The 15957-nt window shown below is 36.0% G+C and overlaps 1 protein-coding gene across 13 annotated transcripts in view; it reads right to left on the bottom strand.

The window, feature by feature from the left end:
- Positions 1-15957, bottom strand: part of CLOCK (clock circadian regulator) — a 121780-nt gene that overhangs the window by 48068 nt on the left and 57755 nt on the right. For 6 of the 13 annotated variants that reach the window (XR_010113871.1, XM_055294652.2, XM_063610442.1 and 3 more), the window contains exons 3-7: positions 14438-14529; positions 7466-7555; positions 4395-4454; positions 3570-3718; positions 722-813 (exon numbers count right to left, since the gene is read on the bottom strand). Coding sequence is in view for 11 of the 13 variants with exons in the window: in XM_055294652.2 (XP_055150627.1) it covers positions 722-813; positions 3570-3718; positions 4395-4454; positions 7466-7512 (348 nt within the window). In the remaining 2 variants the exon portion in view is untranslated. Of the gene's footprint in view, positions 1-721; positions 819-3569; positions 3719-4394; positions 4455-7465; positions 7556-11429; positions 11587-12724; positions 14265-14437; positions 14530-15957 lie in introns of those variants that run through there. The other 7 variants (XM_063610439.1, XM_055294649.2, XM_063610440.1 and 4 more) reach the window with 4 other exon arrangements.

The following is a 15957-nucleotide window of genomic DNA, read 5'->3' as shown; positions in this document are numbered from 1 at the left end:
GAATTAGAATTAAAAGTGGATTCTGAAGATGTGACTGATTGCTGCAATCTGCTAATAAACCCGAACTGATGAGGAGTAGCTCCACTGATGAGTAAAGAAAGTGATTTCTTGAGATCGACTCTACTCCTGAAGAAGATGTGAATACTGTTGACATGACAGCAAAGGATACAGAATATTACATAAATTTAGTTGATAGAGCAGCAGCAGGGTTTGAGAGTACTGACTGTAATTTTGAAAGAAGTTCTACTCTGGGTAAAATGCTATCAAACAGCATTGCACATTACAGAGAAATCTTCTTGAAAGGAAGAGTGAATCGATGTGGCAACTTCATTGCTGACTCATTTTAAGAAATTGCTGTAGCCACCCTAACCTTCAGCAACCACCAACCCTGATGAGTTAGTAGCCACTGACACTGAGGCAGTACCTTCCACCAGCAAAAAGATTAAGACTCGCTGAAGGCTCAGATGATTGTTAGCATTTTTTAGCAATAAAGTATTTTTAAATTTAGGTATGATCAGCATCTTTTATATAAAGCTATTACACACCTAATAGACTACAGGGAAACAAAACAATTCATGTGACTCATTTTATTGAAATTAGCTTTATTGCAGTGGTCTGGAATTCAACTCGCAATATCACCAAGGTACACCTGTATATTAAGTCACCCTGTGATTTCTTTTTTGAGGAAAATAAAACTTTCAAAAATTAAATCTGGACATACCTCTAACATTAATTGTGTAAACTCTTCATTACTAAGGAATGTAGGTTTCCAGTCCTGTCGAATTTCACTAGCATCTGACTGTGCAGTGATTTCTGTAAACAGATTGACATATTAGTGGCATACTCCAACCACCAGAGGAGTACAAAAGCCCTACAAGTTGTCTTGTCTCTTCCCACTCTAATTAAAGATGACAACCATAGGCATTAACATTTATTGGGTAGATATCAAGAGGTCCAGGTTTTGGTATGATGAAGTATTTGAGATAACATGGCAAGTTATCTCCTTGGATTTGGTCTCTTGGTAATACCAGTCTCTTCAGTTTTTCTCTTGGTGCTCTGATAGTTATGTTGTTGATGGGCCTGAGATTGCTTCCTATTTGACACAAGGACCAAAGAAGATTTTTGCTCCAAGAATTTTGAAGAAATTCTTTTTTTCCTTTTCCTTCCCTTGCCATTCAAATACCAATATCTAGAGCAGCACTAGGGAAATTAGCTGAAAAAGGCCAAAGAGGTCACTAGGTTTGCTTTCAACAAAGAAGGCCTTAGGCCTGCCTACTGCTGGGCAAAAAGCTTCTTCCCAATCTTAAGTGCTCTATCTTAATTAATCAAAGAGACTAAATTAACATTTTACGCAAAAACTTTACTACAGTAATATTCCTACAGTGATTTTTCTTAGTGTCCTCTTTGTACAATAGTAGAGAGCTGGTCAAAAATTTGGAGATCCCTGCTGTGGGACATACGTTTGTCACAATTATTACTATTTTATTTCACTACATACTTCTAATAGATTTAGTTATGAAAAAGCTATTCATAAATGATGAAACCTAGTAACAAATGTTTTTCTATTTTTAAATGTAGACATATTAAAACAAGCAGGCAGAATAAAAATCTATGTCATAGACTATATTCTACAAAATATACTCTACTTTGTAGTAAGAAGTATAAACTAAATTCTGATTTTATCATCAGATAGAGAAATACAGCATACTGTCCCTCATCAAAAGTTAGCATATTAGAAATGCCTGTAGTGGAATATGAAGAGTAACTAAGAAGTAGAGCTACGAAATGTGTGGAATATAATTGTGCTTTTCAAATTCACATCAATTATATACACTTGGGAAAAGGATTTAAATCCACAAACAAATCCAGTCAAGTTTCATTCAACATAGGCCTATTTTAGGATGATATGTATATAAAATCCTTTTACCTTAACAGAAATATCATTTTTGTGAGAATTATGTATCTGATTTTGAAAAAAAAAATTACCTAATGCCAAAATTCATCCTCTATTGTCAGGGGGAAATATATGCATTTCATTTCATTCAACAACCATTTATTGAACTCCTAGTATCTTTGGACTGATTTCAATGAGTGTGCCATTTAACAATAGGCACTGAGGTTAGTGAGATACTATTTGTAGAGGTAAAATGTAATAATAGTGGTGGCAATAAATATTGACATGTTTACAAAAGAATCAACAGAATTTGGCAACTGTGATACGGTGCTAAGGAAGCTGAAAAAAAATCCTAAAATTTTTTCAGGTTTAAGTCTTAGGTGACTAAAAGGATGGTGGTATAAAAATGAAAAAAGGCAAGTTAAGAGAAAGAGGTAACTTGACAAAATGAAAATAAATTCAATTTTAGATGCACTGAGTTTGAGGACATGCAAAAGAAAGATCTAGAAGTTATCTGGAAATACATGGCTAAAATGTTTGCATCTAAAAATAGAAATCTGGTAGTTTAATAGAGACACAATAGCTGAAGCTATGGAATGAGATAAGCAAGAGAAAGAGTGTACAGAAAGCAAGAGAACAAGGATAAGACTTAGGAATGTCACATTTAGAGGGTAGAAAGAGAGGAAAGAAGTTAGTTTCAGTTAGAAAAGGGGAGGTGAAAGTACAATATAAGGGAAGCCAAGGGAGGAGGGATAAAAATTTCCAGTGCTGTACAGATGCAGAAGAAGATGAGGTATAAGAAAAAGCTATTGCTTTATTGAGGGATAGGAAGGTAATGTCATTAGTGAAATTAACAAAAACAGTTTCAACGAGTGGTGGAGCATAAACCAGTCCGGTAAGGCATTACCAACTGAGAAGGCAGAAGTAAAACAGAGGCACTAATTACTAACTGTCCTGAGTTTAACAGTTTCATTCGCATTTGAAAAAGGAAATTTCCTTTTACAGTTTTTTTTTTAAAATCTATTATGTTACCAAAATACTTAATATTCTTTAAATTTTCTTTCCATGACTCATTTGTCAAGATGATTTTCTTCTATTAACAAATACTTTATTTTATAGCATTGATTTACTAGATATACATTGAACCTTTTAAAATGACACATAAGAACTTTATACTATCTAGTTTTTTCCTTTCTTTCAAATACACCCATAATTTTCCAACATGAACATGCTTCAGTGACAATGAAGTCTCCCTGCCTCTCTGCTTTTGCACATATTCCCTTTGTGTGACATGCTGTCTTCCTTAATCTAAAAGACTCAGTTGAAAAATCAACTATTTTTAAAGTCTCCCTGACATACTCTTTCCTGTGTTTCTGCTGCAGACAGTTTACAAGCACTACTCACATTTGTAATTATGTGCTTACATGTTTGTCTGCCCTGGCTTGACTTACTTGAAATCCAGAACTGTTACCCTGCATCATGAGGATTTAGCATGTAGTAGGCACGGAGTAAATGTTTGTTGAATGAAAGAATGAACATATTAGGAAATCTTTTAAAATGCAATTGATTTCTCTCTCTTAAAAAAGCCAAGGAAGCATCCAATCTTAAGCAGCTCTGCCAAGATTCTAACTAATGCTTTGAGAGTCTGTTCCATTTTACAAAGTTAAAAATTTACCTTTATGTTTTCGTAAAAAATCAATGCTTTTCTGCAGAACAGTAGATTTGTCCATCTTTCTAGCATTACCAGGAAGCATGGATCCCAGTTCTTTAATGAGAACATTAAATTGATCTCTACGTTTCTTTTCAGATTTGTTTCTAGATACTCTATGAAATGAAAAATATGCATTTTTTAAACAATCCATTTAATTACACAAGTAGTTTAATACAATGTTAATTTAGACATGACACAGCACGTACTTCTATCAACATAGATGGTAACAAATATCTCCTAGGTTACCAACAATATACAGTTAATTTGGGCAATAATTTTTCAGCTTAGTTTACTACTACAGAAAATTTTACAAATCATGCATTTGACATACATGTTTTTATGAAAATGCCACTAAGAAAAACTGCATTCAAATCACAAGTTTTATTTAATCTAATACTTCCAGTGATTGTTAACTTATATGGTTATTATAAATATATGTACTAAATGAATAAACACGCTATTCTGTGTGAAGCAGAAACCAGTAAACAAAGAGCTATTGAGAAAAATAAACTTGATTACTTATAAAACAATCATTTTATGATACCTGTAATTATCTGCTTTGAAGTTAGATTTTCTAATTCAGTTTGTTTAAGCAAAGCATACTACTTTTCCAAAAGGTCAGAAGATATTTAATTTATAAACTACATACCAATATTCTAAGTTCTTCCACCTTGCTAATATATCTAAACTCCTAAAGCACATAGCTTTTGGAAATCATTAATTCACTATTTACCATTATATTTATCTATTATTCATTTATTTACTATTTTATATCTCTAATCAAACTACCTTTTTGCTTTGTCCTTGTCATCTTCTTCCACCAACCCATCAAAAATACTACTGTCATCTCTAAAAGAAAGCGGATAGAGAAAGAGCAGACTCACTAAGCAACAGCAATATTAAAATGACATGTAAATCAACTCAGCTATGCCCTATGATTTTTGTAAAGTTAATGAGTTATAAAATTCAAACTACTAACCTATTTCCTAGTAAACATTTGAAAATCAAAATTCAGTAATAATTTTATTTTTAAGCTTATTACATAAATTGTAAAAGTATTTATACTTAGCTATATTATGAACACATCACGCTAAACAAGAATTTAACCAGTTTAAATATCTTGTTTCAAACTTTTAGTAATCAGTGCAAACTTACAGAAAGTCAGTGTTTGCCATCATATAAAATTATTTTTGTTAACTATAACAGCATAATTTTTTTCTTAGATATTTACTTTATAAAACCACAAATTACTTGTAAACATCACAATCTAATGCATTAACTTATATTTATACATTTCATTCATTTACTAATCCATTTGACAAGTATGTATTAGCATTCATGTGCTCTGTTCTGGACATGTTTAGTAAGCAATGAACAAGACATTTAGCTGCTTTCCTATAGTTTTTCCTTTTTTTCTGGAGACAGGGTCTTACTCTGCTGCCCAGACTGGAGTGCAGTTGCACAAACATGGCTCACTGCAGCCTCAACCTCCTGGGTTCAAGAAGTCCTCTTGCCTCAGCCTCCTGAGGAGCTGGGACCACAGGTACATGCTACCATGACTGGCTAGTTTTTTTAATATTTTTGTAGAGATGGGGTCTTGCTATGTTGACCAGGCTGGTCTTGAACTCCTGGGCTCAAATGACCTTCCTATCTCAGCCTCCTAAAGTGTTGGGATTACAGATGTGAGCTGCCATACCCAGCCTCATTTTCTAGTAGATAGAAGTAAGTATAAAAATGGGAGATGAGGCCAGGCGCAGTGGCTCACGCCTGTAATCCCAGCACTTTGGGAGGCCAAGGCGGGCAGATCACGAGGTCAGGAGATGGAGACCAACCTGGCTAACACGGTGAAACCCAGTCTCTACTAAAGATACAAAAACTTAGCCGGGCGTGGTGGTGGGCACCTGTAGTCCCGGCTACTCAGGAGGCTGAGGCAGGAGAATGGCGTGAACCCGGGAGGCAGAGCTTGCAGTGAGCCGAGACTGCACCACTGCACTCCAGCCTGGGCGACAGCGAGACTCCGTCTCAAAAAAAAAAAAAAAGAGATGAGTTTTAATTTTTTTTAAAGGGGTGATGTTTTAGTTACAAGACTCTGAGTGGTTAGTGGGGAACATGTGAGCTAGGCTCTAAGTCACAAGAAGGGGCTGGCTATGGGAAGATGTAAGGAAAGACTATTCCTAAAAAATAAAATCAAGAGCACTGGTGGCTAACTCAACCCTAGGAGCAATATTAAAGTTTCTGCCGATTTATGAGGTTTTATATAAATTCACTATTCACTCCTTTAGCCACACCTTTCTATGGCCTATAAAGGCCTATATGCTATCAAATGGAGTCACTATGGAGATCACCTGTAACACTCCTATCATGGTGGAGGTGCATGTATGAACTTTGGGGATTCTATGTAGGCCCTGAAATTTATAAAAAATTTTTGTATGTAAATGAATTTTCCGAGGACAGAGTTCATAACTTTCACGACATTCAGAGATAAGGAACCCATATTAATAATCACTGCTTTATGTCTGAAAACACAAATGTCATCCCCAGATGTCATACTATCTAGAATAGGAAAAGCATAATGCCAAATTCATATTTTATCCATCAAAGGCAGTAAAGAAATATCTTCTCCAAGAAAAAGACTATCATTAATTTCACCTGTAACTATGGCACAGTTCAAAGCTATTGACATGGTGCAGGCAGGCCTCTTTAAGGAAGTTTCTTGCTCCTCAGATGTTAAGTTCTGGTGGAGTATACATCTTTACTATCTAGCTCATAAAAAGGAAGAAAAGCTGTCCCCAGACGTCAAAAGTCACTTCTGTGTACAAGTCTAGCTGCAAAACTCTTAAATCCCCAATGGATGGAGCACACCGAACAGTGCAATAAATGCATAACAACTTTAATGTCAGACAAACCAATACAAGTAAAAATTCCAGATCATATCTTACTAGCTATGTGACTTTAAACAAGTTATTTAACCTCTCTGACCTACAGTTTTCTCATTTGTAAAATCTTGCAGAATTATTGAGGTTAAATAACATGTAAAAAAGTATTCTGTACATTTGCTGTCAGAGTAGATGCTTTAAAAATGTTGTTGGATTATATCAAATTTAAGATATTATTGACTGTTAAGATCACCATTTTATGTGCCCTTAAGAAAGAAAAAAAGAGTGCTACCATTTAAATTATGATAAGAGATGCTAAAATGTAAAAAACAAAGACAACTTAAAGTCTATTCTACTTTTACTTTAGGTTCAGGGGTGTATGTGTAGGTTTTTCATGTGGGTAGACTATGTGTCGCTGAGGTTTGGTGTACCAATGATCTCACCACCCAAGTAGTGAGCACAGTACCCAATAGTTTTTTAACCCTCACTGCCCCCTTCCACCCTCCTCCAAAAATTTCAAGTATTAAAATCAAAGGAATATGGAGATTTACCCTTTTCCCAAGAGTAAGATGTAAAGACTACAATTTTAACTAATGAAATCCTAATTATAGTTACCTCTTATCAGTCACAAATGCTAAGATGCTTGAAGGGATGAAGTTAGGTAAGAAGAAAAAGGACTCTAGAAGGTTCCAAGGAAACATTTGCAACTGTCAGAATTTCCTTCAGAGCAGCTATGACCAAATCACTACAAATTACAGGTCAGGACTCATTTAAAACACACAAGCCATATGCTGCTGACTTTGGCTCTGGAAAATACTGATATACCTTACTTATTTTTTTACACTATATTTGTTTAATACAGAAACTGAATGCAATAGTAATTATGTTTAGGCATAAAACTCCTTCTATCCATTTCATATAGACCATTATTCTAATAGTGCATTTTAAAATAACTATATATAACTTGAGTCTTCAAAAACATACCTGTCAACAATCGAGCTCATTTTACTACAGCTTACGGTAAACAACATAACATACTACGTTTTCGTCTTGTAGTAGACATTTGTACTTCTCCTTAGGTGAAAAGAAAAATAAATGGTCATTAGTTTTCTAAAAATCTTACTTCCACCAAGTTATCTTGAGAAATACTATATGTTATCACAGAGACTTCAAAACGTTTTGTTTGTACTGAAGACCAGAACATTATTTTCAAGCAAATACCTATGGCTGAGGTACATTTGAGGCTTCTTTTTCCCTCCTAAAAAACAACTACAAGAAAAAAAGTAATTCAGGCTCATATTAACTTTCTCTTTACTATCAATCAAAATAAAATGGACATTCTCAATATTCAGTATATATTTGACTATATAACCACAAATAGTCTGTAATAACACCATCTATTCCGCAATAAATATTTGTTGAAAGCCTATTTTCTGCTAAACAGTACAGCAGGGTTTGGGCACATAACAGTGAAAGACACAGTCCCTGTAGGAAAAATTTGCAATTGAGCAGGAAGATAGAAATCTAAATAATTATAGTAAGAGGTATAATGAAGGTATATACTGCGTAATGCTATCACTGGGCAAGGAACAATTATGTCTACCCGTGGGAATTAGAGGGGGGAAACAAGAGGAAATATTCTTGATGATAGTAAGTCTGTCAGGGAGTCAAAATTCTTTTTTAATGCAAATATGGTGCAGGGATGGGCAGCATCACCATCCTCTGAGAGCTTGTTTTCAAAGGCAAAATCTTAATGAACCAGATCTACATTTTCACAAGGGCTCCATGTGATAATGTATGACCACTTAAGTTTGAGAAGCAAAAGGCTGGAGGACAGAAACAGGTAATAGGTGAAAGAATTTCAAGCGATAGGAATGGCAATTTGTAAAGGCACAGGCCTTAGTGAGACAAAAGAATAGCGTATTTGAGAAACTAAGAGGTTTAGCATTTTCCTTATGAAAAACCTGAGATGCTACAATTTAAAGTTTTAATTACTAGACCATAAAGTTTGAGAATACAAGTGGTAAACTGGCAAAGGCAAGTCAAGTACAGGACAGTCTTACTATAAAGAGTCTCATACCCAAATTGAAGGAAGTAAAACTTACTGCTTTAAAGCTGGATCACAAGCCTAAAATTTGTCTCTCTATTCTCTATAGGTTGAGTATCCCTAATCTGAAAACCTGAAATCCAAAATGCTCCAAAATCTGAAAGCTTTTGACCATCAACATAATGTTCAACATTCAAAGGAAATGCTCAATGGAGCATTTCTAAACCAGAGAAGATTAAAGATATTACAAGAACATGAGATTCTAAACATTCAGTCACTGTTTTCAAATGTACCTTCATGAAAGGAAATGAGAATAACCCTGGTAACATTGCTGCATTGCCTGTATGGTTACCGCTGCAAAAGCAGAACTGTGAGGGGCTCAGAATATTTTTTTTTCTTTTTGCTTTTGAGATGGGGTCTTAGTCTGTTGCCTAGGCTGGAGTGCTGTGGCATGATCATAGCTCACTGCTGCCTTGAAATCCTGGGCTCAAGCAATCCTGCCACTTCAGCCTCCTGAGTAGGCTGGGATTAAAGGTGCTCACTACCATACCCAGGGCTAAGAGTTTTTAAAAGAAAATGAGTGGCAGAGTCAAAGATAGAAATAATAAAATGAAAAGGACTAACACCAGGATGAAATGATGTGATTTTAAGTGTCTGAGGTAGCATCAGCAGATGGAACACAGAACTACAGAATTTTAGAGGTAGAAGAGAATTTAAAGACCACCTAGGCCGGGCGTGGTGGCTCACGCTTGTAATCCCAGCACTTTGGGAGGCCGAGGCGGGCGGATCACGAAGTCAGGAGATTGAGACCACGGTGAAACCCCATCTCTACTAAAAATACAAAAAAAAAATTAGCCGGGCGTGGTGGCGGGCGCCTGTAGTCCCAGCTACTTGGAGAGGCTGAGGCAGGAGAATGGCGTGAACCCGGGAGGCGGAGCTTGCAGTGAGCCGAGACTGCGCCACTGCACTCCAGCCTGGGTGACAGAGCGAGACTCTGTCTCAAAAAAAAAAAAAAAAAAAGACCACCTAAGTACATCCCTCTGGTCCAACAGACATATTTATCTTCATGGTAAAAACTGAGGCTGATTCTATCACTAGAACAAGAAGAACAGTATAAAAGTAATAGGGCAAATTTCAGTGAATTCAAAAATAATTGTTAACAGTAAAAAGTTCAAAATGCCAGATCTGAGCCTTATAAGGCACCCAGTAAGCCATCAGTATGGCTTAATTATCAAAAAGTAGAAAATAAGACAAACTACCAAAAAAAGGGCAGGGGGTGGTGGCGGGGACGGGGCAACACCAAGAATTAAGGGTTATACTACAGGAAGAGCCTTGCTGACTACTAGAAGGGTAAATCCAATATAGTTTAGAAGATACAGGCTGATGCTTTATTAGGCTGTTTTACTACTGTCGTTAACAATATTCTTCTAAAAATTATTTGTTGCCCAGCTAATAGAACAACGTAACATCTCTCTCTCTCTTTTTTGAGACGGGGTCTCCCTCTGTGGCCCAGGCTGGAGTGCAGTGGCACGATCTCATCTCATTGCAACCTCCGCCTCCCAGGTTCAAGCGATTCTCCCGCCTCAGCCTCCTAAGTAGCTGGGATTACAGGCCCGGACTACCAGAAGCCAGCTAATTTTTGCATTTTTAGTAGAGATGGGGTTTCACCATATTGGTCAGGCTGGTCTCGAACTCCCGAACTCCGGTGATCCGCCCGCCTCAGCCTCCCAAAGTGCTGGGATTACAGGTGTGAGCCACCATGACCGGTCAGATATAACTCTTAACAGTCTAGCACAAGATCTTCATCTTTCCAGCCAATTGACATACACATTTTACTTAAGGGAAAGGGAAAGGAATAAGTAAAATAGGCTGGACATGCACCCTAGAGCAAATGTTAGAAGATTTCCCTAAACTTTTTTAAATGGTGTCAAATTAACTTTAACAAGACAAACTGGTAAGGTGGAACAGCCCAAATACTTTGTTTGCAGACTACTGCAAGTCTCACACTTTCAATTCAGAGAGAGACTAGCTAGAGTCACACTTGTCCATGCTGTGGAGTCTAAGGATACAGATGCCATGCCACTTTCCTACACAAGCTGAAATGGAATGTCAAACATATAATCTAATATAGAATAAATTTCATTATTTTTTAAGTTCGACATTAGACCACAATGATATGCAATGTCTTCAAAAGGATCAGCTGCAGTTACTGGAATCCAAAATTCACCAGTTATATTTAAAATAACTAAAATAGTATAATTGGATCGTTTTATAACACAAAGGATAAATGCTTGAGGGGATGATATCCCATTTTACATGGTGTAATTATTATATATTGCATGCCTTTATCAAAACATCTCATGTACCCCATAAATGAATATATATACTAGGTACCCACACAAAGTAAAATTAAAATTAAAAATTCCAAAAAACAAAGTTCCCCAATTATAAAGGATCAAGTTACAGCTAGGAATCAAATGCTCCTTTACTTAAGCAACTTGAGATCAGAGTCATCTGGTGATATGACTTCCCAGCTCAGCATGCATCACATTACTATTTTATTCATACACATGCGCATTTCCCCAATTTCTCAATATCATAATTTTGGTTAGGTGGTTATATTTGGAGTTAACATCATTATGACTCCGTAAATGCCAATTCACAGCTGAGCCATATAGTATACTATAATTACTTTTCCTTTTGAGCAGTTCTAGAGTTACCATTTCATTGTTTACCTAGTTTTGTTTATACTTACCACCAACTTAGCTACAAATTGTTCCCTGTCTATATCTACTATTTCTTCAAACACATTACACATTCTACCAATTTCACCTTCTCACAGCCGTATCTCTAGAAAATCTTCCAACCTGTTTCTATTGGGACTGGAAACTATCTACTAACCTGAGGACCAGCTGTCTTCTTGTGATCATTATTCATCATCATCCTGGTGATTCCCTGGGTCTCTAGTTAGGTCATATTCCCTGTTACTTGTATCCTATGCCTTCATCTTTTTTAGTTTACTTCTTTATTTTTGTTGAGTAATTCCTCCAATAACTGCCTAAGAAAGGGGACATGACAGGTAAGTTTTTTAAGACTTCATAAGTCTAAAACTGTCATTAGTCTATCCTTAATCAATAGTTTAGTTGGATACTGAATACCTGGTTGAAAATCACTTTTCCCTCTGAATGCTGAAGGCTCCACTATCTTCTAGCTTCCAGTGTGGTGTCAAGAAGTGCAAAGCCATTCTGATTACCGATCCTTTAGATGTGACCTGTTACTTATTTCACTCTAGAAGCTCCTTTGTTTTCTAAAATTGAACAGTGATGTGCCCTGTTTTGGCTTGTTTTTATATCTGTACTGGTCACTCGACAGGCTTTTCCTAACTGGTAACTCATGTCCTCTAATTGTGGAGAGTTTTCTTGAGTTGTTCTCTATTCTTTGTTTTTCCCCTCTGTTTCCTTTCTCTCCTTCTGGAGCACTTATTTGAACATTGGAGATCCTGGACAGTTGTAATTTTCTTATTTTTTCTCTACCATTTTCCATTTCTTTGGCTCTTTGCTCTACTTTCAATAGATTTTATTTTTCAAACTTTCCAATGAGTTTTTCGTTTCTAATTTCATTTCTTACTGTTTCTCGTTCATATTTCATGGATATACCATCCCTCTTACCTTTATCTAAGGTTTACGTTTAATTTTCACCTGCCTAACTGCTCTCCATTTCCCCTAACTTGGTGTTTTACCTTTTGGTTTGGCCTTTGTCTTGCACATAAGAGGCTTTTCCTCAGCTGTCTACTGATCTCTGAACATGAGCTCATATTTAAGGGTAAGCACTAAAAAAACTGAAGCTCTGTGTGATACAGCTTGCTGGCTGTTAACTTTACTGTAGGGCTATCAGGTTGAAATATTTCTTTGGGGAATTCTCAATGTCAGAATCTTTAGATCTTTTCTTTTAAGATGATTATAATTCAGAGAAAAGAATTATGTATCTTCTCAACTCTTGCCTGAAGAGTATAAAAACCTGGCACCCTGGGTTCTTAACCCTTCTATTTTTAACATGTCACCCCCATTCTCAGCCATGTTTGTGGCTCCTTTATTTTATCCTTACTAGGGAATAAATCTCCAGACTTCTGCTAAGATAGGAAAAAGGTGGCTGCCTTGGTTCCAAAGTTAAGAAAAGGATCCATGGAATATAATTACCCCTTAAATAGATTTGCAACAAATCATCCTGTTTTAGTGCCGCCATCACTCCTATTTCCAGAAATAGTTTTCAATTCACGAAAATTATAGAGGTTCTATAGTGCCAAGAAGTTTGTTTCAGCTTTCCCACAGCAGGCTTAAGATCCTGGGATTTGCAGAAAGTTACTATGCTCCCTTTTGCAGTCCCAAATTTTGTTGCTCCTGTTTCTTCTCCATTCTCTCTGTCCTGTTATGTCTTTCGTAAAAATCTTCTTACTTTAGCTTCAGTGAGGTTTCAAGAGAAAATGAAATTTAATTGTATTGTTTGCCATCTCTAGCAGTTTCCCATATTCTTTCTTCATCACTCTTAATTAGGCTTTCAGCCCCACCACTCCACTCAAATTGCTCACTCTTATTAGTTATCCCAAATCTCCATATTGCCAAGTCTAATGGCTGTTTTATTCTCTATTTGACCGTTAAGCAATATGTGATGTAGATGACCACTTCTGCATTTATTAAATACTTTCTTCTCTTGGTTCCAGTGACAGAATATTCTCCTGCTTTTCTACTCATCTTGCTGGCTGCTCCTTCTCCTCTAATTAATACTGGCATGTGCCAGGGCTGAATCCTTCTAAATCTGTATACACTTCCTAGATAAATCACACTTCTACATGCCAATGACTTCCAAATCCGCACCCCTAGAATAGACTGTCAAATGCAGTCAGATATCCAACTGCTTTTTAGACATTTCTACAGATTTTAAAGGTGTCCAAAATGTCATATACTTAAAACAGAACACTTAACTTTCTTCTGTGAATTTGCTTCTCTCCCAGTTTTTTTCCCCCAAACTGATCTCCATATACTCTCCCCATCATTTACTGTATTCCAGTCACACTATGCTCTTTGCTCTTTATGTTCCTCAAACATTTCATTGTCTTTCTTGTTCTCACTACCTATAAAGCTCTGCTCTCAGATCTTCACACAGCTGGCTCCTTTTGCCATTCCAATCTCAACTAAAATTCCCCTTTTTCAATTAGGCTATCTCTGACTGCCTAATGAAAGCAGTCACCAGTCTCTACCACATTATCCCTTTTTTTGTATGTGTAAGACAAGGTCTCACTCTGTCTCCCAGGCTGGAATGCAGTGGCACAATCACAGCTCACTGTAGCCTCAACCTCCTAGGCTCAAGTCCTCCTGCCTCAGCCTCCCAAGTAGCTGGGATCACAGGCATACGTCATCATGCCCAGCTAATTTCTAAATTTTTGGTGGAGATGGGGTCTTCACCAAAAATGTTTGGTGCCCAGGCTGATATCAAACTTCTAGGCTCACACAATCCTCCCACCTGAGCCTCCCAAACTGCTAGGATTACAGGCACAAGCCTTACAGTGCCCAGCCTTACACTATCCATTTATCCATTTTAATTCTCTGCACAGTACAAACCACAAATTTCTCACTTGTGTATTATTTGTGTTTCTCACTTGTGTATTATTCTTCTTCTAGAAGGCAGTTCTCACGACAGCAGGGACAGCTTCTGTTTTGTTCATCACTGAATCCCCAGTATCTAAAGTAATTATCGGAACATAGCTGGTACTACGTTTGGTGGTAAATTAACACACAAAAATTTTTTTTAATTAAACTTTCCTTAAATTAGTGTGTCTAAATAGTTGATGGATTCTTTTATTTTTCTGGAAAAATATCATTTTATGATGCATTCTAAGATGCACCTTTCTTTACCTTTTGTACTCTTTGGATCTTTTAAACTGATTCTTCAGGAAACTATAGGTTCAAGGTACTCTTCTATATGACCAACCATAAGTCTCAGAATTCTGTTTAAACAAGAAAAAATGTTAGATTTATTCAACTTACATAGAAGTTTATCATTAAAAGCGTTTTTAAATAATTTTTAAACATAAAATTTAGAACTCTGTCACAAAAATATATATAACCAATTTTAAATTCTATAAATTGTTTCCAAAAGAAAACAAAATAACTTAAAACATGAATAAACTAAAATAATCACTTAATTCTGGTACAGAAGTTAAAAGATAAAAGTATTAAAAAACTGTAACTATAAAAATGTTAATGAGTATACAACATAAAAGGATAAAATTGTGACATCAATAACAAGGGGAGAGTAAGAAAGTTAAATTTTTGTATGCAATTGAAGTTAGATTGCTGTACGCTTAAGACAGACTGTTTTAACTATAAGGTGTTTTTATATATAAGCCCCATGGTAATCACATGAGGATTGACACAAGAAAATGAGAGGGGAGTCAAAGCACAACTACAATAAATAAATAAATAAACAAACAAATAAATACAGAGAAAAACAGGAGGAAAGGAAAAGAGGGACAACAGCATTACAAGAAAGACAGCAAGCCCTTCTCTATCAGTAACTACTTTAAACGTAAATGGATTAAACTCCTCAATCAAAATACATGGAGTGGCTGAATGGATTTAAAAAAAAAAAAAGATCCAACTGCATGTTGTCTCCAAGATTCACCTCAGATTTAAGAACAGAAGCTGAAAGTGAAAGAATGGAAAAATATATCCCATGCAAATGGCAGCCTAAAGAGTATAAGTGACCAACCATACTTAGATAAAATAGATGTAAAGTCAAATACAACAGACAAAGAAGGACATTATATAGTAATAAGAGTCAATTCATTAGGAAAATATAGCAATTATAAATATATATATACCCAACATCAGAGGACCCAAATATATTAAGCAAACATCAATAGAACTGAAGGGAGAAACAGCTGATACAATAGTAGCAGGAGATGTCAATACCCCACTTTCAATAATGGACAGATAATCCATGAGAAATCAAGAAGGAAAGCATAGACTTAAACAGTGTATCAGTACAGTCATCCTTCATTATCTGAGATGGACTGGTTCCAGGACCCCCCACCAAATATTAATATCAAAATCTGCAGATGCTTAAGTCCCTTATATAAAATGATGTAGTATTTGCATATAACCTATGTGCCTCCTCCCCATACTTTAAATCATCTCTGGATTACTTATAATGCATAATACAATGTAAATGCGATGTAAATAGGTGTTACACTATATTGGTTTCTTTATTGGTTTCTTAAATTTGTATTATTTGTAAATGGTTTTATTCTCTGAATATTTTTATCCACAGTTGGTTGAATCCACAGATGTGGAACCTTCAGATACAGAAGGCCAACTGTATAGACCAAATGGACCTAACAGACATACACAAAACATTCCACCCAACAACAGCA

This window comes from Symphalangus syndactylus, chromosome 10, assembly GCF_028878055.3.
Source record: "Symphalangus syndactylus isolate Jambi chromosome 10, NHGRI_mSymSyn1-v2.1_pri, whole genome shotgun sequence".
NCBI classification, from domain to species: Eukaryota; Metazoa; Chordata; class Mammalia; order Primates; family Hylobatidae; genus Symphalangus; species Symphalangus syndactylus.
The sequence above is the reverse complement of the archived record's forward strand: the minus strand, read 5'-3'. Positions and strand labels throughout refer to the sequence as shown.